This window comes from Macrobrachium rosenbergii, chromosome 59 (assembly GCF_040412425.1).
Source record: "Macrobrachium rosenbergii isolate ZJJX-2024 chromosome 59, ASM4041242v1, whole genome shotgun sequence".
Taxonomy (NCBI): domain Eukaryota; kingdom Metazoa; phylum Arthropoda; class Malacostraca; order Decapoda; family Palaemonidae; genus Macrobrachium; species Macrobrachium rosenbergii.
The window spans coordinates 37,248,559-37,271,610 of NC_089799.1; the positions used below are offsets into that span (position 1 = coordinate 37,248,559).

Below are 23,052 nucleotides of genomic sequence, written 5' to 3' on the forward strand. Positions count from 1 at the left end.
TGTATGAATAATTTTAAAAGAAGCGGTCATTCAGTTTGGTGACATTTAAGTCGTCCTTTTGCCATATTTACGAAGTGTTTAACTATTGAGGATTCGTTAAAGTGAGACATTGACAGTTTCCTCGTGTTTACTTGATCGTTTATTAAATTCAGAGTCTCTGACATTTTTATGTAAACTAATTTACGGTTTTACTGTGATCCACTTAAGTGCAAAGGAATAGCATCGCACATGCGGCAGGGGCGACCAGTTATAGTAGATAACGTTATCGCACAAGTGACAGTGTAAGAGCGTGTGTTGCAAAATGTTCAGAAAGGACAGTCTCCAGTTTAGAGAATCTTGCGATAGCTGACGTAGCCACCTTGCGAGCAGGTGAGACGTTATTCAGTTCTGTGTTTAGTGACAGAAAATAGACTGTCAGTAGATTCTGAATGGGGTGGTCTTAATTTATTTTGTGGTTGTCATTGATCTCTCAGCCATGTTGGGCGGAGACGGGGGAGTGTTGCCAGATTTTGCTATACTGTTAATCGTTCCTGATCAGTTGTCTTGTAACTGAATGTGAAAGTAATCATTATGAAAAGGATAAATGAAACAAACGCCGTAATGCTAAGATATCAAGCGTGATATTGTAATAGAATACTTGAAACGAAATGATACGTAAAGTGGAAGAAAGAGAACGTTGTAGTGAAACGCCTGCGGGGCCTTGAAATAACGTACTTAACTGAAGAAAAAGTCCATCCATCCAAGCTAAGACTAAGGACTTAAGCTTCATACTACAGTTATAGAAATCTATGACAAAATAACATTTTGACCTAAATCTCAGAAATAACAAGACTATAGGACCTATCAGTGAACTCATGATAAATCATAATGTGTGCCAGAAGACAGTAGAGAAAATTATGTATAGTTCGAGCTAATTTTTGTCGTATTAGCCCGAAGCGTGTTGATGTAACTCACCCTAATGTTTTAAAAGTTGCATCGTCGTTATCATTAATTAGTTGTAAGAGATTCTAAGTAGAAGAAGTTCACTAATAATACAAATTTCCACAAAACAAAATGTCCATGTGACGAAGAGTGAAATACTAATTCATTGCGAAGAGGACAACGATTAAATAAAAAAAAAAAAGTGTAGTGGTTCATGAAACTTGAGCAGTGTTACCGATTCCTATAAACTTAGGCAAACATCAGCATCCATAACGGTACAGGGAAGACTGTTTCGTAATTTATGGTGTCATTTTTTTATTTTTTTTAGTATGTATAAGATCTTCGGGAGTTTTTAATTGATCCTTATTTCCCCTTCTTTCACTCTCCATTCGGATTTTATCTGACGTCTTTGTATTAATTCATAATGGCGTTGCACTTGTTTAATCATTTTGGTAAAAATGTATTCATGTAAATAACTAATGACATGCTCAGTGGCTGTCTGCACGGTATCAATTACGCATGATTTAGAATTGCTTTTTTCATTGTTTAGTATTTCGACTTCCGCATTAGGGACAGACATGTGATTGTGATACCCTCTCCACATGCTAACGATCTCGACAGATTGGCATTAGGAGTATTCTACGGTTTCTGAACACCCGTTTCTGTAAATTCGTTGTTTTGTATGTTGAAGTCTTAGTGAATATAACAGTCATACAACTACATCATCATCATCATCATTATTATCATCATCCATGTTCCCTTTTAGAGGTCTTCCTCTTAGCACCCGTTTAGCTCATTTGGTAGGCTCCATTATATATCAGTTACGATTTTCAACTTTCTGAAAAGGTTTTCCTTCCGTTTCAAAAGCTTTTGACGATAAACTGGCATCTGATTTTTTAAATGTGCCTAAGCTTTCAAATCTTATAGTTTTTGGGTCAGTTATATAAATAATCTGGATGCTGTATAATTCATAGATGCGTTTTCCAATATTACTGTAATATTCTGATAAGATCGACAGTAGTTTCTGCTTAATTATTCCAGGCAAGTGGCAGGCAGAGAGAGATACAGACAATCATAATCAAGCATTTTTTCACCTTTTGTGTGTTGCCTGTGGACAAACAACTGCCTCCGTCTCTGTTTTCGACGAGAAAGAAAGGGTTTGGAATTCGCCTGTATAGTCTTGAGGCGCCTCCCTTGTCGTCATGTCTCTTCTTGGAATGTCTATAGCACGTTTACTTTGAGTAAGTTATCCTGTATCTACAGATTCGAATCTTGGCGATAAACTTTAGAACATGAAGTCGAGCCGAAGGTCCGCGACGAGAGTCCCAGAAGAACTGCCAGTGCATCACCTGGTGCCCTATCTGTTGGCGGTTCTTGCATCCTTCGTGTGGTTCTTACCCTGGGAACCAACGCCGTGGAGAACTTTCCTAAAGTTTCTCCCGATTCTTTATCTTATTGCCTACTTGTGGGTAACCGAGAGGGGCAAAGGAGAATCTGGAAAAGTTCTTGTAGCTCTGGTCTTCTCTGTCATCGGTGATGCTTTCATGGTGAGTTACCTCTGGTCAGTTTTGCGCCAGTTGCTCATAATTCCTATATTTTGTATTCTCTCCTCGCAAATTAATTCATTGAGTATGCCTGTGAATTCACTGAAAAAGTTCTGAACGACGTGATTGTCCTTATAACTTAAAAAATATTTAGTTGTGTTGTATATTTATTGCATTTGAGTACAAACATTCCCACAGTAAGCCTAGACTTCCATATTTCATCATGATGTCTCCCCGTGCTTTTTTGCAGGCGTACCCTGATGCGTGGTTTTTGCAGGGCATCCAAGCTTTCGGAGTCTCCCAGGTCTTTTATACTGCAGCTTTCGGATTCAATGGAATTAGACTACCTCTGGGGATCGGACTCTACGGCATAGGCTTCTTACTGCTCTGTTTTATACTGCCCCACATACCTGCCCCACTCAATGTTGCCATCCCGGTGTACAATATACTCATTGGCACTATGTTCTGGAGGGTTCTCGATAGGTAAGTTCTGAAGTATACCATTAACCTGATATACTAACAGACACTTCATACGAAAGATATGTTTTATAATAATGGCAAGCAAATCTGTGTCAGGGCTCACATCTGATGAACGGCTGTTAAGTCAAATAAATCCTGTTTTAATAGTACTTTGATCATGACAGGTACGCACTGATGTCCCATATCCGCTTCGAGAGGAGGGTGTGTTCGGTTTTGGGAGCCGTGCTGTTCATCACTTCGGATTCCTGCATCGTTTTTCTGCAAATATTCCAGCTTATCCCTCACATCCCAGCTCAGATCATCATCCTCTCGACATACTACTCGGCTCAGCTCCTGCTCATGCTCGGCTCAGCTGACAGTTTCTGGGCCAGAAAAAGCGAGATGGTCAAGAAGGAAGCTGCAAAAAAAATAGTTAAGGGGCTAGTAAGCGTCGACTTTCATCGATTATCAGGTTACATTTTTCTTTGGTTTTTGTGATAAGTTGTTAAAAAAACGTAAATCTTTCCTATCGTATTTATTAATCTTGTTAAAAAAACGCAAATCCTCTCTCGTATTTATTAATCTTATTATTATTGTTTTTCTTATTGTATCAGAATTTCCACAACATTATTTTGAAAGCGTCAGGTCAAGAATTTTAGGTTGATAATATTAACATCAGTAAATTAATGCTAACGTCAAACATGTCTTGTATGGTTTTAGTAACGTTAAATTATTGACTAATGTACCTGTTGTGTGAACAAGTTCTCATTCTGTGATTAGTTGTGAGAAAGATTACAAATGTCTTTTATTTTGATACTTTAGTAGTGAGCATAACATTCTCTTTTTGTTTATTGTTATCATTCTTATTGTTGAAACAAATACAGTTATAATTGTTCATATTGTATGATAAGTGTTGGGAATTTGACATAATAATATATTCGTAAATATATTCGTAAATATATCTTGTTTTATTTTTTTACGAGGGAAGACAAGGGAATCCAGAGTCAAGTTTCAAAATTATTTTGTTGTGACTTTGGAGGTTCCTCTGCTTTACTAATAAAAGTGAGTTAGATGGAGCTTCCCTTTTTCCACAAAGTTAAGCAGTAACGGTAGTAACCTCGGGCAACTTACCAAGTCAATGAGACGGTTTTGCATTGCAACAAACAGGGTTAGGTTACGAAATGACATTTAAGGAAACAGGAGTTTTCAAAAACAGCGCCCCGTGTTTTGCACTGCATAGGGGAAATATACTTTTACCCTGTAGCCGGACATGTTATCGCTATATTAAATTATTTATATTTATTGTGTTTGATTTTTATATAACTCACCCTTAATGAAGTCTTGTTTACACTTTACCGGGCTAATTGCATTTGTGTGCAGGTATGTTTACTAAGTTTTGGATTAAAAACAAGAAATGACTCGAGTAGCCATGTTGTACACTCAATGATTGTGTATTTATATATTGGTCTTCCTGTTTTTGTAGTTATTTTTATTAATCAAATAAACGGTAAGATTAGTTTGGTTTGTTAAAAGTCGCCCGTTTGAGAATTGACATTTGTTTTAAAACAGTCCTCTGCTCACCCTAATCCAACAATGTAGGTTCATATCAGTTTAGCAAAATGTCAAGGAAATAGCCTTTTGATATGAGTGGAATGTTCGACAGTTTCAATTTCGACCGCTGAGTGCCCGGTTGCTAGCCACTGCCGGAAAGGAGGCCACAATGTTAAAAGCTTCAGTACTATCTCATTTATTGTTCCGATATCATGTAGAGTTTGAATTTATTGGTTTTATTTAATTCAGCTGGTCTGGGAACTAGTTGATTGCATACGTATTTATGTATATATGTACAGATAAATATATAAGTATATAATATAGGTATAGAAAATATAAATATACATATATATTTATATACATATTGATATTTCAATACATATATATATATAATATATACATATATACAGTATATATTGTATATATACATATATATGTTATATATATTATATATATATATATGTATATATATTGAAATATCAATATGTATATAAATATATATATATGTATATTTATATTATATATACATATATACTGCATGCAATCAACTAGTTCCCAGACCACCTGAATTAAATGAAACTAATAAATTCAAACTCTGCATGCTATCGGAGCAATAAATGTGACAGTACTGTCATGTAGCTTGGTAAGATGAAAGCCATTACTGACATTTTTGTCAACTTGAAGCCTTTAACACTGAGGCCTCTTTTCTGGCAGTAGCTATCAACCGGACACTCAGCTATCGAAATTGAAGCTGTCGTACATTCCAATCATATATATATATATATATATATATATATATATATATATATATATATATATATATATATATATATATATATATAAATGGATGTATGTACGTAAGTGGGCATGTGTTCCAGCATAACTCTGAAATGCATAGAGTGATTTCAACCAAACTTGGTATACACATGACTTACTATCTGGAAAAGAATAATGTCGGGGTATGACATTAGCACCAAGGGGCACCAGAAGAGAGGGGGGGCGTTGGAAGGGCTCCCTTGAAATGGGGGTGGTTCTGCCCGGGACTTAGTAACTAATTAAACTCTACGAATTTATCATACCTCATTTTGGTATACATATGGCTTACTATGTGGAAAAGAATACTGGGGTAAAATCACTGGCACTAAAGGGTGTGGGGGTGGGAAGGGGGTGGCATGTAATAATAACCAAAAACGACAGACATTAGTGTCTAACCCATAATTTTCAAGGTCGCTGAGATGAATGATGACACTCCCAATGCCCTTCAAGTCCAAGTTCAGCCCTGATAGGAATAGGGGGATGAGAAGGGGTGAAAAATAAAATGTCAAAATGACAGATATTAGTGTCTTAACCATAGTTTTCGAGGTCCTTGAGATGAATAGTAACACTCCTAATGCCCTTTAAGTCCAAGTTCAGCCACGATGGGAATGGGGGCTGAGGGTGAAAAGGGGTGAAATACAAAATGTAAAAAATGCTGGGCAATGTATTTGAAGCAAGTATCTTTACAGGAAAGGGAGAGAATGAGAGAGGGAGAGTAGAGGGGGTGTTAGGGAGGAGAGAGAGAGAGAGAGAGAGAGTAGAAGGGTGTTAGTGAGGAGAAAGAGGGAAAGAGTGAGGGAGAGCTTTGAGAGAGAGAGAGAGTAGAGGGGTGTTAGGGAGGGGAGAGAGAAAGAGAGAGAGAGTTTATCGGTTGTCATTCAGAGTTTCCCCAGGCAGTGCCGGAGTTGGTCAGCTAGTGTATATATTTAAAAGTGAATGTTTGTACGTTTGTACTCTATAGAAATCAAAACTGTTTGACAAACCCAGACAAAATTTTGCAAGCAGCCCCTATGTGACCCCAGGAAGCTTATAACTCAAAATCAAACACCCACCACCCCCGTGACAGACATCAAACAGATAAATCGAATGAAGTTTTTGTTTTTACCAATTCTGTCAGGTTTTCCTTCAAGTGCTTTATGGGTTAATGCTCATTTTTTGCTTGAGCGCTCCAGGTTTTCTTCCAGGTGTTGTCAGATGTATGATTACCTTGTACCAATAAATCCCCTACAACATCAATTTTTTATCAGAATTTACATCAATTTTAATCATAATTTATGATAATTATTCATACAATATTTAATTACCTTGATAAAATCAACATTGAAAACCTATATCGATAATTTCCATAAGTAGAGAATCTGCTTTCTGCAGTAACCAGAGCTGAGAGCATCCTCCACATATGTTAAAATGCAATTTACCTTATTAATTCGTTCGTTTCTTCTTCGGTTTTACCTTCGGAATTAGCTATAGCGACTGCTTTGTGATGTTATGGTGACGTATTTCGTTACAAAGTCGGTTTAAATGAGGTCTGGAATTAATTATTGGGCAGTTTGGCAACAACACTCACCACCGCCATCAACTCTAACACCACCACCACCACGTACACCAACACTTTCGACCTCATGCAACCACCTCCACCAAATCTCTCTCTCTCTCTCTCTCTCTCTCTCTCTCTCTCTCTCTCATTTATAAATTCCCTTTATGAATGGGGTTAAAACATCAAGTCATACTAGAAAAAACATAAACACAAGAATATTTGCCACTGCAAATCAATCTTTCTCTCTCTCTCTCTCTCTCTCTCTCTCTCTCTCCATTTTAAATCAGATGAGTGGCTTGGAATATATATATATATATATATATATATATATATATATATATATATATATATATATATGTGTGTATATATATATATATATATATATATATATATATATATGTTTTATTTAAAACAATGAATTCAAGACAGAATTATTATTAATCACAGGAAAGAAAGGTATTTTCAATGATAGTATACATACTTTACACGACAAAACGGTTCTAAGGAGATGCAAGAAAATTTTTCTGAGTCCTTTGGAGTTTTCCCAGGCAGTGCTGGGTTGGTTAGCTAGTCCTTTTGGTGCCCTTCTTGGTCACTCAGTTTTCTTTTCTTGAGATGTTAGGTTGGTTTTAACTTTTATGTTTCGGTTCTAGTACCTATATTTTAAAATAAAAAATTTTACTGATTCTTATGTATTTTTGTTACTCATGTATTTTAGCCCCGATGATGAATCCATGTTTTGTAACGTTGGCTGGAAATAAAGTTGAATTATATATCATCTCCTTTTCGTCTTCCCATTTGTCATATATATATATATATATATATATATATATATATATATATATATATATATATATATATATATATATAAATTGTGAATTTCCACATTTTGAGGGGCGTTGGGTTTACGCAGTTAGTTATAACACAATATATCCTGGACAAATGATTGAATTCTGCATCTTCCTACGAGTTGGAGACCTGTAATTATCAAAGATTCTCTCTGTATATAATTTTGTCAGCCACGTCCACCGTTTATTTCCGTTTGACTTCAGTCTCGTAGAGGCTACATCACAATCCATCAAGACATTAGGCTTTCCATACATCTCGGCTTTAGCGTCATAGCAGGAGTACCAAATAAAATTACCACGCAATTAGTCCCCTGTCATGGAAACATAATTAATCCAAAGAATAAGTAAGGAGCAAATACGTAACATGAAGGGTAGAATATCACAGGTAATGTGAATCAGGAGGGTAGCTTACAGTAATTTTAAACAAATACTTGCAACAAATGCTTTATAGCCATTATTCCGGTTAACGAAATTAAATGAAACCTCCTTAGACCAATGTGACAGTTAGAACTTGCATAAAGGTTTAAGTTTAGTCAACCTTCTTCGTCCCAATTCCTGAGTTTCTCCCTAGGTATATGGGTATGATATAGCATTCATTTACGTGGCAAACACATTCAAGTTAGAAAAGTGAGATATTGTGTACCTGTATGCCGGAGATATTTCTATCAATATTAATCCCTTGTCAGAGTAACAGATCTGACGCAATGTGTATATGTATGTACGTTGTGTTGGTGCCTATGTGGCCAGCCGGCCGTGTCTGTGCGCTCCGCGGATGTCATTACGTCACGGTAGGTATACTGAGTCAGGCATCTCTCTCTCTCTTTCTTTCTCTGCATCACTCGACTTGTTTGCTAGTCTAGTGTATCTCTTCTCATGAGTTCGCGAGTGCGCCTTGTCCTTTTATCTCTCATTTTTCGAGAGGCCAAAAACCTTAATCTCGCCGGTGAAAGTGAGACTAGTGCGCGTCTTTATTAATTTTTTTTTTTTTATTTAACAGAGACGTTGCAGAAGTACCAGCTTGAGTTTTTGTGAACTTCTTTTTCGAATTTATTTCAAATTCCTTGAAAATGAAAGCCTGTTGTGCCGTGAAATTAATCTCAGAACTAACTCGGCAACTTAAAGACCTGATAAAGGTAACCTTTTGCTTTATGGCCCTTTCGACGATGCGTCTAGATGTGCTGATCCGGAATCTGTGAGAGCGTCCAGTTTTGACTAAATCTCTTGGAAATTTGCTTCCGTCAAGTGTAAATTGCACAAAGAAGTCAACATCATAAGGAAGGGGCTCAGTGGAAAAGAACCAGGTAACAGCGAACTGGTTTTATGTCCTTTTTTATTTTTTGCCTCATAAACAGAACTCAGTCGTGTAGCAGTATGATAAGATAAGGCGGTGAACTTCACTCTGCTCCGAAGTGCTCACATATGCAGTGAAAAGGTGTGAAAATATCTGCTAGATATTTTCACACATTAATATCCTCATGTTTGATGTTATTTACTTTAAGCAGTTGGCTTCGTTTAAGCGTATATCAAGCCTGGTACAATTAGTGTTGTGGTGATTATGGTCACAGAAACCAGGTTGAACAGCTTTTCGTATGTACGCAGTTACCAGCGCGACTGATTGCTGCAGTTCATGAAATGAAAGGAAATGCGCTGCGTATGGTCGCAATTTCTTGTCCCGGTTTAAGTAGTGCAATGAATAACTCCAATATTTATATTCTAATTGAAATCAATGTCATTTTTTTAACAATCTCCTCACGGGGAAATACTCCTTTTCACGTCTGACAAATACGTTAACCTTTTTATAAAGAGTATCCGCACTTTTTCTTTTTATTTATGCAGCAATAGTCAGGCGTTGACGCGACAATAACCTTCTCAAAATGGAGATTTTCATCTAAAGTTTATTCGATGCTTCAATCCATTTTCGACTTTAAAACCCCTGACCTACTTATTTTCATTAAAATATGTTAAAATGCCGAAGTGGTGATCAACACTTTTCTTTTCTTGTTGGCAGATTTCCAAGTGTCTTGACACGTGAAGCAAATATCGTCTAATAGTTCCAAGTTATAACCGGAAGGGCCGCTGAGACAGAAGAGTAGGCCTGCCTGAACAGATTGCTTCTTTCCTTCACTTCTGTATGTTCTGGTAAGAATGTAAACAGGTTTGAAACTGGATTTATAATTAGAAAGACTTGTAATCCATTAATTTAATGAGCCCATTCCGCATTTCAGGACGTTCTTTAAATAAATTCCATCGATACGGGTTAGATTGTCTACACTCATCGATCTTCATGTGCATTTATGCTCCGCGAATTTTGCAATCTTGGTGAAGCCAACCAAGTTGCGAGACAAAAACACTCCCAAGTCCAGTGCTCTATTAATTTGATCTGGAAGTGGTTTAAGGCTTCCTCTCTTTCATTTCACTCTCCCCAGTAACGTCTTACAGAGCTTTTGATGCTTTTCTCTCGCAGAAATCATGCAGCCCCCGTGGCATCACTTGGTGCCATTTCTGGCATCAGTGGCGGCGTCGTTCATCTGGTTCGTGCCGAAACCGACGCCTTCCATTGGTTCTATGGTATGCAAATGCCTGCCTGTGATTCTGCTGGTCATGTATCTGTTTTGCCTGGAGGGATGGTCGCACACCGAAAATCAGCTGGTACTTGTGGCGCTCATTCTGTCTGCATTCGGGGATGCCTTTTTGGTCAGTATAGATTTCCATTTTTCTTTTAGATAATGCCTGACATCTTTTCTTTGCCGAGAGTATTGGTATTTTAGATTGTTGTGAAAAGATTTTTTTTCAATTTTTTTTTGTATGATTAATGTTTTAAGTGAATAGAACTTCATATAGTTTTGCAAAATATATATATTAGTATTTAATATGTGAGGGGCTTTCTAACCTTCAGTCTCAGGTGGTTGACAGGAATCGAGTTAATTCACTGCTATTTTGGGAGAAAATGAAAATCATTATTTAAAGACTTTTCAATAACTGTACAAGATCTGTGCATCTTTTTCTCACTAGTTATACATATATATATATATATATATATATATATATATATATATATATATATATATATACTGTATATATATATATATATATATATATATATATATATATATATATATATATATATATATACTGTATATATATGGTTGAAAGTAATGGTGTTAATTCACTGCTGTTTTGGGAGAAAATGTAAAACATTACTTAAGGAGTTCTCAATAACTGTACAAAAATTGTGCATTTTTCCTTTCCAGTTATACACACACACACACACACACACACACACACACACACACACACACACACACATATATATATATATATATATATATATATATATATATATATATATATATATATATATATATATATATATATATATATGAATGACTTGAAAACCAATTTGTCACAGTTTCGCACGGGGCCGAAGGAAATAAGTACATCTCACGTACATTTTCTTTTTATTTGCTGATATTTATTTTCGGCAACTCATACAAAAGTTTGTTTTTGTTATACTGTTTTGTTTTTAAAGACGTATTGCGATAAAGTTATTCAGTTTGTACATTATACCAAAATAATTATCATGGCATGAAATTATCCATACACAAATTTTGAGAAGAATTTCTCTAAACTTGGTGTATTTTTGTGTGATGCTACACAAACACACACACAATATAAGTGGATACGAACTGCATTTATTATTATTATTATTATTATTATTATTATATGTAGGTAGATGGGATCACGGAGCGTATGCTTCTAGGTGACTGAATATTCCCTAAGTGCGTTAAAGCTATAGAAAGCTGTGATAAGACCGATAATACGTAAATTTAGTAAGTATTATAGTGGAAGCATCAGAAGAATCATTACTAGCCAGTTGAGGTCGGGAGAGGATGAGAAAATTGGGTAGAGTATAGGTTAACGTTTTACACAGCCAAGGTTAGGATCAAGGTTTCAGACATTTGTATAATGTAGAGAGAGAGTGGCAGCTTTGTTAATATATTTAGGAATGTGGATGAACCAGTGCTCTGCGGTGTGAAAATAACCTCTTATCAACATTAGATTAAGCCTATTTCCAGGAAACTCTTACAAGTCATGGGTACAGAGGGCCTCCACAACAGAATGCTCCAAGCTTTAAAAGGGACCTGATTTAATTGTGGCATTATGACACTGGGTGTTGGTGCTTTTTCTAAAGTATGACCTTCATACTAGAATGAAATGGCAGTTAGATGGAAATGCTGACAATACAAGAGAGGGAATTACACTTTAAAAAAAAGGTGTTGGATTTCCAGGGATCACGAAATATTGTAATGTTGACATAAACTATTTTAACGATAATTTTTCTATCAAGTGAAGCCCAAGTCGAAGTGTTTAGTAAATATACAGTAGAAACGGATGTATATTTACTAAACACTTCGACTTGGGCTTCACTTAATAGAAAAACCATTGTTAAAATAGTTTATGTCAACATTACAATATTTCGTGATCCCTGGAAATCCAACACCTTTTTTTTAAAGTTAGTATTGGATGCTAGTGAAGTGAATCACTAACCCTATCCAGATGTCAGGAATTTAACGAATAAGATGATGAAAAGGCCTTCAAAGTAAGGATATTGCTGTACTGAAAGAAATATAAATGCAGAAATTGTGGTAATTTACAAACTTTTGTCAAGTTCATATTTTCGAGGATTGATTGATTTGTGGCTATTAACACCGGCGTCACAGGTTATTGACGCCGTAATAAAATTAAATAGGAAATTAAAAAGATAAGTTTAAAAGGAGTCTCATATAAGAAATATATAAAATAGTATATATTTATAATCATATCTGTAAAACATTTATAATATACATGCATATACACATACTGTATATGATCTACATTTTGTTAAGGAGGCCTGCCTCCCTAACAAAGATATATAGCTGCTCTAAATTACAGTCCTCTCTGAGAATCGTTGCAAAGATGGAATGTCCATCTCTGTCACGTCCCCAAGGGAGGGACCTAGGTCTTAAATTCCCAAGAGTGGGACATTCGACCAGCAGGTCTCACAGTCAAGGGCACAATACAATTGTTGCAGAATGGAGGATTTTCTCGAGACATCAAGAACGCACGAATGAGTCTTGTAAGTCCAATCCTTAACCTGCACTACATCGTTTCTCGTCTCCTTGGCATATAGAAATATGGCCAAGGTGGCAATGATGGCGTAATACTGCGTATTTTTTGCTTCGTTAAAATATATTCCCAAAGAGGCTGCCAAAGCTTTTTCATTTTCTGATCTACCAGAGGATATACATCCTGATATGGTGGTAGAAATCCTCTGGCTGTGGGGAGGTGGCTGCTGACTTATAGCAAGTTGATCAGCTCGCTCGTTCCCAACCACCCCAACAAGGGAAAGCACCCAGCAAAAATTTGTTTCTTTACCTTTTCTTTTCACTAAAGTATCTCTAAAATCAGAGTGTTTAAAGATTAAAATATTCCAACGACTGAAGAAAATTTCTCGAGTCACAAGATATAGTAAAACTATTTCTATTTTGAGTTAAACTTTCCTTTTAGGCCCTTAAAATTGCATGCAGTTCTGCTGTCAAAATAGACACAAAGGATGACAATCTCCCGCTTCTTTCTATATCAGGGAAAGCCACTCCAGAGCCTTTAACACACAAGAACTGGAATGTCGTTTTCATCTCCCAAATAAAGCTACTTATTTCCATGTTGAGTATTTGAAAAATCTTTCTTCTTAAAACAAATTAACCTTCACCTCTCCTTGAATGATTTTCCTGCCTGAACATCCAAAGGCACGAAGATTACTTCCCCAGAGATCTGGCCAGTCAGTGTGATACCGCACCATATCCATATGGAAAAGAAAGACTGACCTTTACACCTTGATTAATGGTGACTTTTTCACTGGCCAGATTTCTAGGAGGAGTATTCTTCGTGCCTTTGGATGTTCAGGCAGGAAAATCACTCGTGGAGAGGTGAAGGGTAATTTGTTTTAAGAAGAAAGATATGAAAGTTATGACATTGCCTCCCAAATCTGGTAACCTTCCTCAGATTCTTCACATACTCAACATGGGAATAAGTAACTTTATTTGGGAGATGAAAACGACATTCTGGTTCTTGTGAGTTAAAGTTGCTACAAATAGCAAGTGTTTCAAAATTTCAAGAACTTGTAGGCTTTTGGCACTGGTACTTCAATTGCATTTGATAGGTGGAGGGGCTCCATCTCATTGCTCCAGCTGTATGTCAGAGAACCAAAGACATCTAGGTCATCACCAAATACGAAGATCACGTGCCAACCTGCTTCCATTTTAGCAGTAGCCCGGGGAACATAAGCTGTCACGATGATGTCGACCTCTCCATGGTCAAAGACACCGTCGTTTTAGATATAGAAAATCAGTTTTTTACCCAGTTTACAAGTTGTCAAGACTTAAGCCAGTTTGTCTTTTGTTTTTACTTTTAATATGTGGTTTCTGAGCGAGGGCCCTGTCTCTGTGGGCTCATAATTAACAGTTCTCCAAAAATTCTTTGTAATCTTTCATACTCTCTTGCCTTGGTGTTTACGTATTCATTAGTAAAACGTTTTTCAGATTATCTTATGGATTTTGGCAAAAATCTGACGCAGTGACCCCGTATGGTAAAACTACTGGGTAGAACAATTGGGAAACATCCACTATAACTAACTGAGGAGCAAACTGTATCTCGTGCCAAGGCAAATGCTTTACAAGTCCATTTTACTTTATATGCATGGATGAACATCCCATCAGTGAGTGATACTGAAACAGCAATTCAGAGGCAAAAAGAGATCGGAGATCCATTGGTCGCAGCCGCGCAACCACGAGTTTACAAAGATATTTGAAAGATATTTTGGTTGTTTATTGTTTATTACCTGGTTCTTCAAGGAAGCCACAAGAGTGACCCTAAGGAAATACAAAACACTGGAAAGATATTCATGCCTTACCATGGCAAACGCGAATCTCTTTTCATTTTTGACAGGTTATACGTGCCTTCCCTGCAGAGAGCTAAAAAACAAAAGAAAAGAGTTTGGTCTCCAGCCAGATTTTTATGTGCCCCCCGTTCTTCATTGGATGGGTTGATATCGTACTCGCCAAGCACTCCCCTAGGCCCGCGTTCGATTCTCCGACCTGCCAGTGAAGAATTAGAGAAATTTATTTCTGATGTTAGAAATTCATTTCTCGCTATAATGTGGTTCGGATTCCACAATAAGCTGTACGTCCCGTTGCTAGGTAACCAATTGGTTCTTAGCCACGTAAAATAAGTCTAATCCCTCGGGCCAGCCCTATCAGAGCTGTTAATCAGCTCAGTGGTCTGGTTAAACTAAGGTATACTTTTATGTGCCCCCCCTCTCCCTCATCCCCATCTGACCACTGAAACTATATATATAATTTCTGTTAACTCCCTTATCACTTAAGTAGGCTAAGGACCGAGATGATTAAAAGGCTTTTGTGGTCCCTCCCTCCGCCCCCCTCCCGGGCTCCTCAACAAGTATCGTTGATTAAAGACTAAGCATTGTGCCTATAAACAAACCAACTACTCCTCGCTGAGGATTTTCAAGCTTCCTCCTTCCTCTAACCAACCCCGTCCCTCGTTCTCAAAACCAGATTAAATTCAGACCGCTTCATATGTTACATATATTAGAAGTTCAACAAGGCAGGTTGATTCCTCACCGCGACTGTAAATAAACAAGACACAGGCCACTTCTTTGTTGTTGTTCTCTTGGTGGCTCAATCTGACTTGGGGGTTTTAGCTTGAGTACAGTAAGTGTTGGTACTGATTTATTACAAACATTTTTCCGTTGTTTTGAATGCTTATATTAGAATAAGCGCCAGCTGCAGACCAGTTCAAATTTTGATCTTTTCATAATTTCCCAGCTTTGATGCAGTGCTTTTCGTTGTTATATTGTTATTATCGAGTATGAAAATATCACTTGAGAATTATATAAAAAATAAAAATTACGATTTTTTGAGTCATCTGACCTTGCATGTAAAGAAAATGTTTGGAGTGATATCAACTTGGTCTATAATCTACTGAAGATTTATGCTGTAATGAGAATTATTTAAAGTTGCCCTTTGAGAAACCAAGCTATTTTTAATTATATCTGCCTCCTCCCCCCTCCCCCTCCCAGAAAATAATAATAATGATAATAATAATAATAATAATAATAATAATAATAATAATAATAATAATAATAATAATAAGAAGAAGAAGAAGAAGAAGAAGAAGAAGAAGAAAGTTTTAACCTTTGGGTATATGTCGCACTGAAGCTGTTATTTCATGAATAGATAGGACAATTTTAGGACAACATCTATTTGTTGCACCTCAGATACCCACTGTAGAAAATGTACTGAGGTGAGTAGTGGTATGAAGTATCATAAAATGATGGCCACTTATTAAATACTATTATCGACCCAGCAGTATAGTGCTACTTACACCTTCACTGCTATGGCGATTATTCCTACTGCTGCTGTAGATAACAATGATGTGACCATGAGTTTTTCCCATGCAGGTGTTTCCGAAATCTTTGGGGCTGCCTGGCGTGGTGGCTTTTGGCTTAGCGCAGGTAGCATTCACCTGCGCATTCGGGTTTCGTTCTGTCAGCTGGGTGATCGGCATCATCCTTTACCTGACTGTCTTTGCCGTCTTCTTTGTAATTATGATTCTGGAGGCAATCCCATCACACTATCGAATAGCAGTTCCTATCTTCATTCTGTACGGCATTTTAATCGCCACGATGCTGTGGAGAGCGCTCGATAGGTAGGTACAAGGTTTTGCGGCATCTGAGGTCAGTTCTTAACTGTTTTGCTCTTGAGCTGTACATGACGAGTCGAGCGATTTCTGTTATTTAGTTTTTTCATCCATTTGGAATTTAAAAACCTCATTGTTAAAAAAAATGTAATAAATTACGGTTATTGTCAGGCGCAGCATCATCCGTTATGCTGTTATTAATTATTTTGTCAAAATAATTTGCGATTTCAAGTCAGGTTGTTCCAGAATTTATCAGTTCAACACAGTTAGCGATTTGCATAGGGGCTAATATGTAAACCACGTATTCCAAATTACTGACTAACTATATTCAAGTTCCATGGCATGTCATAATGTGTTGTTTCTCTCCCGCGTGCAGATTTCGCCTGCAAGAGTTGCTCCTGGAACGGCGGCTGTGCACGTCGGCGGGTGCCATCATTTTCGTCTTGTCCGACTTGAGCATAATCTTCCTGCAAGGGGGCGGCTTGATCCCGCAGCCTTATTCGAAGTTCGTGACCATAGCAACATATTACGCCGCCCAGCTACTTATCACTCTCGGTGCCAGTGAGAAATTTTGGCTGCAGGACTATCCAAACAAGATGGATCACGAGAAGACTGGAAACAGGGGTCTCTGCGAATAATGTATTTTGTTTCGGTAATGTTTTCAGTGATGCTTTGCGCGCACGCTCTCTGCCTTGTGAAGTGCATCTACTTTGTACGCGGGGTACAGCGATTTTTAAGATTTAATGAGGTCATGTTTACCAGTGATGTCAACTGTTTACGATGCTTATTTTCGTCGTGTAGCTTGTGTATATCAGTAAATCAGTCGATATGATGAAATCAGCGTTTCAAGAACGAATCGTAGATCATTGCATCTCCTCGGTTCTCAGTTCCTGTGCGGTGGAATACCGTGAGAAGAGACTCTTTACTTTTAGCTCCTTTATGCATGAACAAAAGCTTTATCGGCAGATTTCGTGAGAGCCGGCTTTTACTTCGCTGATGTTTACGCTGTAATGGCGAGGAATTAAGCCGTATTTAAAAGAACCATTAGCACGTACACTTGCCGTCTTGTGCTTTAGCTCGTTTGGTCATGAGATTTCACTTTTTCTTGGGTTACGCAGATGAAGAAGGCTGCAACAACATCTTCGGTCATAACCTGAAAAACAACGAAAAACTAACTACATGCACGGGCCTTAGTTTGTGGTAGATAAATTTGATTTACGCTCTTATACATGGGCAATCCGGACAGGAAAGAATACCGTGGTTGCACACACTTACGCAACCACACAAACACACACACATATATATATAAATAAAGATGAAATCCACGAAGAATAAGGAAACACTGGAGTGCTGCGAGGCCTTTCGACTCTGTCGTCCTTTACTTGCTATAAGTAAAGGACGACCGAGTCGAAAGGCGTCAGCACTCCAGTGCACTTCCAGTGTTTATCTTTATTTAAAATATTCATCACATTTTATATTTTTCATTTAAATATTCATCACATTCCATATTTTCGTGATTCAGTTATATATATATATATATATATATATATATATATATATATACACACAGATATATTTATATGTCTATACATATATACATATATATATATATATATATATATATATATATATATATATATATATATATATATATATATATATTATTTATTTATCGACCGGACAGCTTTCCAAGTGCAAACATTTGTGTCTGTTACAGAGCCAGAAAGTAGTCTTATGCCCCTCTGAACTCTTAAACAAACTAGTTTGCTGATTTCTTATCTTATTTTATCTTTTTTTTTTCATGAGTTTCAATTTAAGGAAAGCTTCTCTGGCGTATTGTGATATGTTTATGGAAATTTGATTTGTTAATAATACTCATCCAAAAATGAGTAACAATGTAAGAAGTTTGTAGATAAATATACATTTTTTACAATTGTGTTTTAATTTCTGGATCATCTGTTCAGTAGCAGGAAAAATTGCGTGTCCTGTGAAAGCACTTCTTTTCCATCCCTTGAAGTTTGCCTTTTGGATCTGAAGCTCGTTGCAAAGCTATAAATTTAAGTACTTAATTTTAAGTGAGAGAGAGAGAGAGAGAGATATTGTGCGAATGTGGTAAATGTTTTTGCAAATAGCACGTTTTGATTGCTGGCAAATATATTGTGTTGTAATACCGTGTCATTTGTCTTTGAAGTATATCGTAGTGAGCTATCGATACCTCTGAAATAAAAAAAAATCTTTATAAAACAAATATGTTATAAATAGCCGATCTTTTAAGACAATGCCACGACACAATTACTTCTGGCATAACATTTTATAAATACGCTGAGATTAGGGTCTAAAGATGTCTTAATTAACCCTCTTGCCTCATATTTCGCTGAGTTTTACTGCACAAACAGGATAGGTGTACGAAAACAGTGACTGTACCTGGAGATAACCCCGTTGATTAGATTATGAGCTACTGGGGTAAACAACATACTCAAAGGGAACAGGAGAGTAAGCTGACTAAATCTGGATCAAGAAAACAGATGCCTGAGATATTTTTATCTAATCTCACTGAACTCCCAGCGCCAAAACTCCAAAGAAGGGGGAGGGGCCAGTTTCTAAGCAGTGTGAATAGAAACCCACACGGGATGTATTTGCAGGAAGCATATTTTCCATGTGATCCTGCAAGACTACTCTATGAGGTCATTTACTGCAATTTTGTAACATATGCTTTTTCAATATCTTGGGAAATAAGCGCCATGTTTTAAAATGTCACCATCGGGGAAATCATAGTGGAATTTTTTCTTTGCTTTGATGCCAATTATTCAGTTGGTCAAATTTGCGCGTTAGCTGTATAAATTGTCAGTCGTCATCACCCCAGATCAACCAGCAAACATGATGAGATCCTTCCCTTTACATTTATAAGAAAATTATTTACGTATATACGCCGGCTTCTCATTACTGTCACTTTAATTAGAACATTATAGTGTCATTGGTGATCGAGCGATTAACCCGTTGGTAATTTCATTTAATGGTTTTAACAATGCAGAACATGGGAAACATCAATTAGCGATTGGCTAATTAACTCGTCAGTCTGCAATTAGCCCAGTATAATATTAGTAAGCAGAGCACTCGATAAGCAATTAAGCCCAAACACAACAATCGATGTTGAATTAATGCAACTGAAATTTGTTTGCTGCCGATGACCAGTTTAATCAGTATTTTTCCCCCTTTTTTCGGACCGCTGTAATGCTGTTTCCCCTGTTAATTATTCAGGTCGTCCGAGATACATTCAGGGAAGGTTCATGTGAACACAAGGGGCATTTTGTTCATGCGCGTACTCTCTCACACGTATGTGCATAGAGAGGAAGAGAATTATTGTCCATATCAAACTACCTACGTACTTATTATATATTAGTATATTGCCACATTAAAGATATATTAGTGGAAAAAAGTATATCTTAGTTTAACCAGACCACTGAGCTGATTAACAGTTCCTCTAGGGCTGGCCCGAAGGATTAGATTTATTTTACGTGGCTAAGAACCAGCTGGTTACCTAGCAACGGGACCTACAGCTTATTGTGGAATCCGAACCACATGATGACGAGAAATGAATTTCTATCACCAGAAATAAATTCCTCTAATTCTTCATTGGCCGGTCGGTGAGTCGAACGCTGGGCAACAGCGTGCTAAAATGAGCTTTTTCAGAGTCCTTTTAAGATCATTGTTGTAACTAACTACTGTATAATGTGAAACGCACAGGCCATTTGTCTAGTCCCGAGGAAGCATGAGTGTTGCATTCATGTGAGTCTTTACTCAGTCGCTACGAATGGCACTCGTATCGACTCTCGCATGAAAATTGCCAAACTTTTGCATCATAATCTTTCTTCGGAATGAATATAATGTAAAAGTGCATACAGTTGGCGTCATATTTTAACAAAAGTCTGACAATGAACGGCTCTGAACTGCTGTGATCTGCTTCACAGGTTTCGCGTTTTCTCATATAACAGTTTATCATTTGTATGCGTCACGTGAATTTGTTTTCTCCAAAAAAGCAGGCGTTAAGGCAACTGGCTGTTTTGTTTGTGCATGCTCTCATGCATGTAATTTATATTCTCTCTCTCTCTCTCTCTCTCTCTCTCTCTCTCTCTCTCTCTCTCTCTCTCTCTCTCTCTCTCTCTCTCTCTCACCTGGGTAGCCTAAATGAATAACCTCGACAAACTAAACAATTGTCCCCGATACTCCTGCATAACAGGCTCATCGAAAGGGTTGAACCTCATAATCTACTTGCACACACTACCTGTACCAATTTCACATATTTCATCCAGCTCATTCTGGTATTCTTCCCCTGTTAAGGGAAGATTAGTGGCGACCTATACTCCCACCTCTTTGGAGGCTACACCAGTAATTTCTGGCACTCCTGCCTCTTCGGAGGCTGTGCCAGTGACTTGTGGTGTTCCTGCCTCTTCGGAGGCTGCACCAGTGACTTCTGGTGTTCCTGCCTCTTCGGAGGCTGCACCAGGGATTTCTGGTGCTCCTGCCTCCTCGGAAGCTTTGCAGGATGTGCCGGGCACTCCCACCTCTCTAAAGGCTGCACCAGTTGTACCTGGTGTGTTGACCTCTTTGGAAGTTGCATTATCTATATTTGGTGCCTGTGTCTTACCAGACCCTGCACCAGCTGTGACATACGCCCCTGATGCTTCAACAGATATGCCAGTTTTTCTAAAAATTCCACCCCTCCCTAGACAGCACCAGCTATTTCTGGTGATCCTGAACTTGAATTTTCAATAACAAAGATGCCATCAAGGGTACCCAATGCCCATGATTTTGGGGAGGCTGTGCCATCTGTGGCAGGATCCTCCTCCGTGGAGGTAGCATAATTTTTTACTTTAAAATGGAAGGCTGCCATAAATAATCAGTCTCCTTCCGGAAAAAAAGCAGGAGCAAGGCAATAAACTTAAAGTTCTTAAAAAAGGCTCCAGTTTAATGGCCTCAAAATCAAAGTAAAATTCATTCATTTTCTCCAGTGGAGGTGTCAGGGATTAAGAGCTAAATGGGACTAAGGCTGCTCATATCAGAAGTGTCTCCTTTATATATAGCTTTACAGGAGACATGACTGGTAATAAGACATGTCCCAGCCCATGAGAGCAAACATCCTATCATTCCCCTTATAACGTAAATATAGGAAGTCATCGAGGTGTAGTACTATATATTTGTAACGACACTCCACAAAATCCTATTTGTATCCAGTCTACACTGCAAATGTTAGATGTGTGCAGATCCATTTGCAAAGAAAATATACAGTATGCTCCCTCTATCTACCACCTAGTGAAGTTAGAGAGAGAATACTATGTATTTCGACTCTCCGGCCGGCTAATGAAGACTTAGAGGAATTTATTTCTGGTGATGGAAATTCATTTCTCGCTATAATGTGGTTCGGATTCCACAATAAGCTGTAGGTCCCGTTGCCAAGTAACCAACTGGGTCTTAGCCACGTTAAATAAGTCTAATCCTTCGGGCCAGCCCTAGGAGAGCTGTTAATCAGCTCAGTGGTCTGGTAAAACTAAGGTATACTTAACTTAACCTAGTGAAGTCTTCCCCATTGATGAATTTAAATCCCTCATTCAACAGCTACCATATCCCTTTGTTATTCTGGGAGATATGAATAGTAATATCGTTACCAATCAAAGAGGAAATTGCCAGTGTTCCATCACAGAAAGCGAAAATGTGGGAATCCTCAACACAGGGGAGTCTACACATTTTCACATTCAAAGCATATTGTCAGCAGTTGACTTATCTATATGCAGTGATGACTGCTTTATTGATTTCAATTGGAGAGTGATAAACGATAGTTTTACCAGTGACCATTTTTCAATAGTAATGAATGCAGCTTCAAATCCTCCATCTTCAAAGTTACCTAAATGGAATATTGGTAAAGCTGATTTGGCAACATTCCAGGAACACAGCTCAATAGATGATTTGGCTGATGACTTTCCCTGTGTTGATGATGCTCTTGATTTTTTCAGTACAATTATATTCTTGGCAGGTCTCTAATCAATACCTAGGACTTCAGGCATATTTATCCACCGACCAGCTCCCTAAATGCCAGGAAACTCATAGAACTATGTGGTCAGCTTTCACCAGATATCACAGACAAAAATGTAAGTATTACTATATTGAATTATGAAAAACAAGAGCTTATTTCTGCATGGAAATTAAAAGGCACGAAAGAAATCTTGGACAAATTTCATATTTTCACTACATTCAAAAACACCCCTGACTTAAGTTTTTAAGAAAAATAGCAAGCAAATTTACTCCTTGTTAGCCTCCAGTTATCAAGATCTATGGTAGTGACGTAGCAGTTCGCCAGTTAGTGGCAAATGAGTTTGCTAATCAGTTTTTAATGTTGCAAAGAAAAATGATGACAGATCCTATTCAGCTCAAAGAAGGCTAATGGAACAGGTCGAAATTGATTTTAATTCATCAAGGAATAAACAACACAATGTAACTTTCATGATGAGAGAATTTGAATCAGCCTTAGGTAAATTTAGTGAATCAGCTCATGGACTGGATGATATAACATATCCAGTGATTAAGCTTAACCCCAAAAATACCAGATCTTTCGTATTAATCCTTATTA

At 37.5% G+C, this 23,052-nt stretch overlaps 1 protein-coding gene across 5 annotated transcripts; it reads left to right on the forward strand.

Moving 5' to 3' along the window:
* Nucleotides 1-95: 95 nt before the first annotated feature.
* Nucleotides 96-17,728, forward strand: LOC136837518 (lysoplasmalogenase TMEM86B-like). 5 transcript variants are annotated; one of them, XM_067102362.1, is made up of 6 exons: nt 227-369; nt 2,185-2,468; nt 2,716-2,948; nt 3,110-3,396; nt 9,685-9,815; nt 10,141-10,279. In XM_067102362.1, the coding sequence occupies exons 2-5, from the start codon at nt 2,214-2,216 to the stop codon at nt 9,699-9,701; spliced, it is 792 nt and encodes a 263-aa protein (XP_066958463.1). In that variant the 5' UTR covers nt 227-369; nt 2,185-2,213; the 3' UTR covers nt 9,702-9,815; nt 10,141-10,279. The 5 variants fall into 5 exon arrangements, with proteins under 5 accessions (XP_066958462.1, XP_066958463.1, XP_066958461.1 ...); XM_067102363.1 differs by lacking the exons at nt 227-369; nt 2,185-2,468; nt 2,716-2,948; nt 3,110-3,396 and adding exons at nt 8,315-8,977; nt 16,192-16,439; nt 16,807-17,728 and having other exon boundaries at nt 10,141-10,370; XM_067102364.1 differs by lacking the exons at nt 227-369; nt 2,185-2,468; nt 2,716-2,948; nt 3,110-3,396 and adding exons at nt 9,039-9,108; nt 16,192-16,439; nt 16,807-17,728 and having other exon boundaries at nt 10,141-10,370.
* The last annotated feature ends 5,324 nt before the right edge of the window (nt 17,729-23,052 follow it).

Excerpts from the sequence above, each read along its gene's own strand:
- LOC136837518 (XM_067102361.1), top strand. The coding sequence starts at position 2,214 with ATGAAGTCGAGCCGAAGGTCCGCGACGAGAGTCCCAGAAGAACTGCCA. Across the intron at positions 2,469-2,715 it reads TCATCGGTGATGCTTTCATG|GCGTACCCTGATGCGTGGTT; the intron begins GTGAGTTACCTC and ends GCTTTTTTGCAG. Across the intron at positions 2,949-3,109 it reads TTCTGGAGGGTTCTCGATAG|GTACGCACTGATGTCCCATA; the intron begins GTAAGTTCTGAA and ends TGATCATGACAG.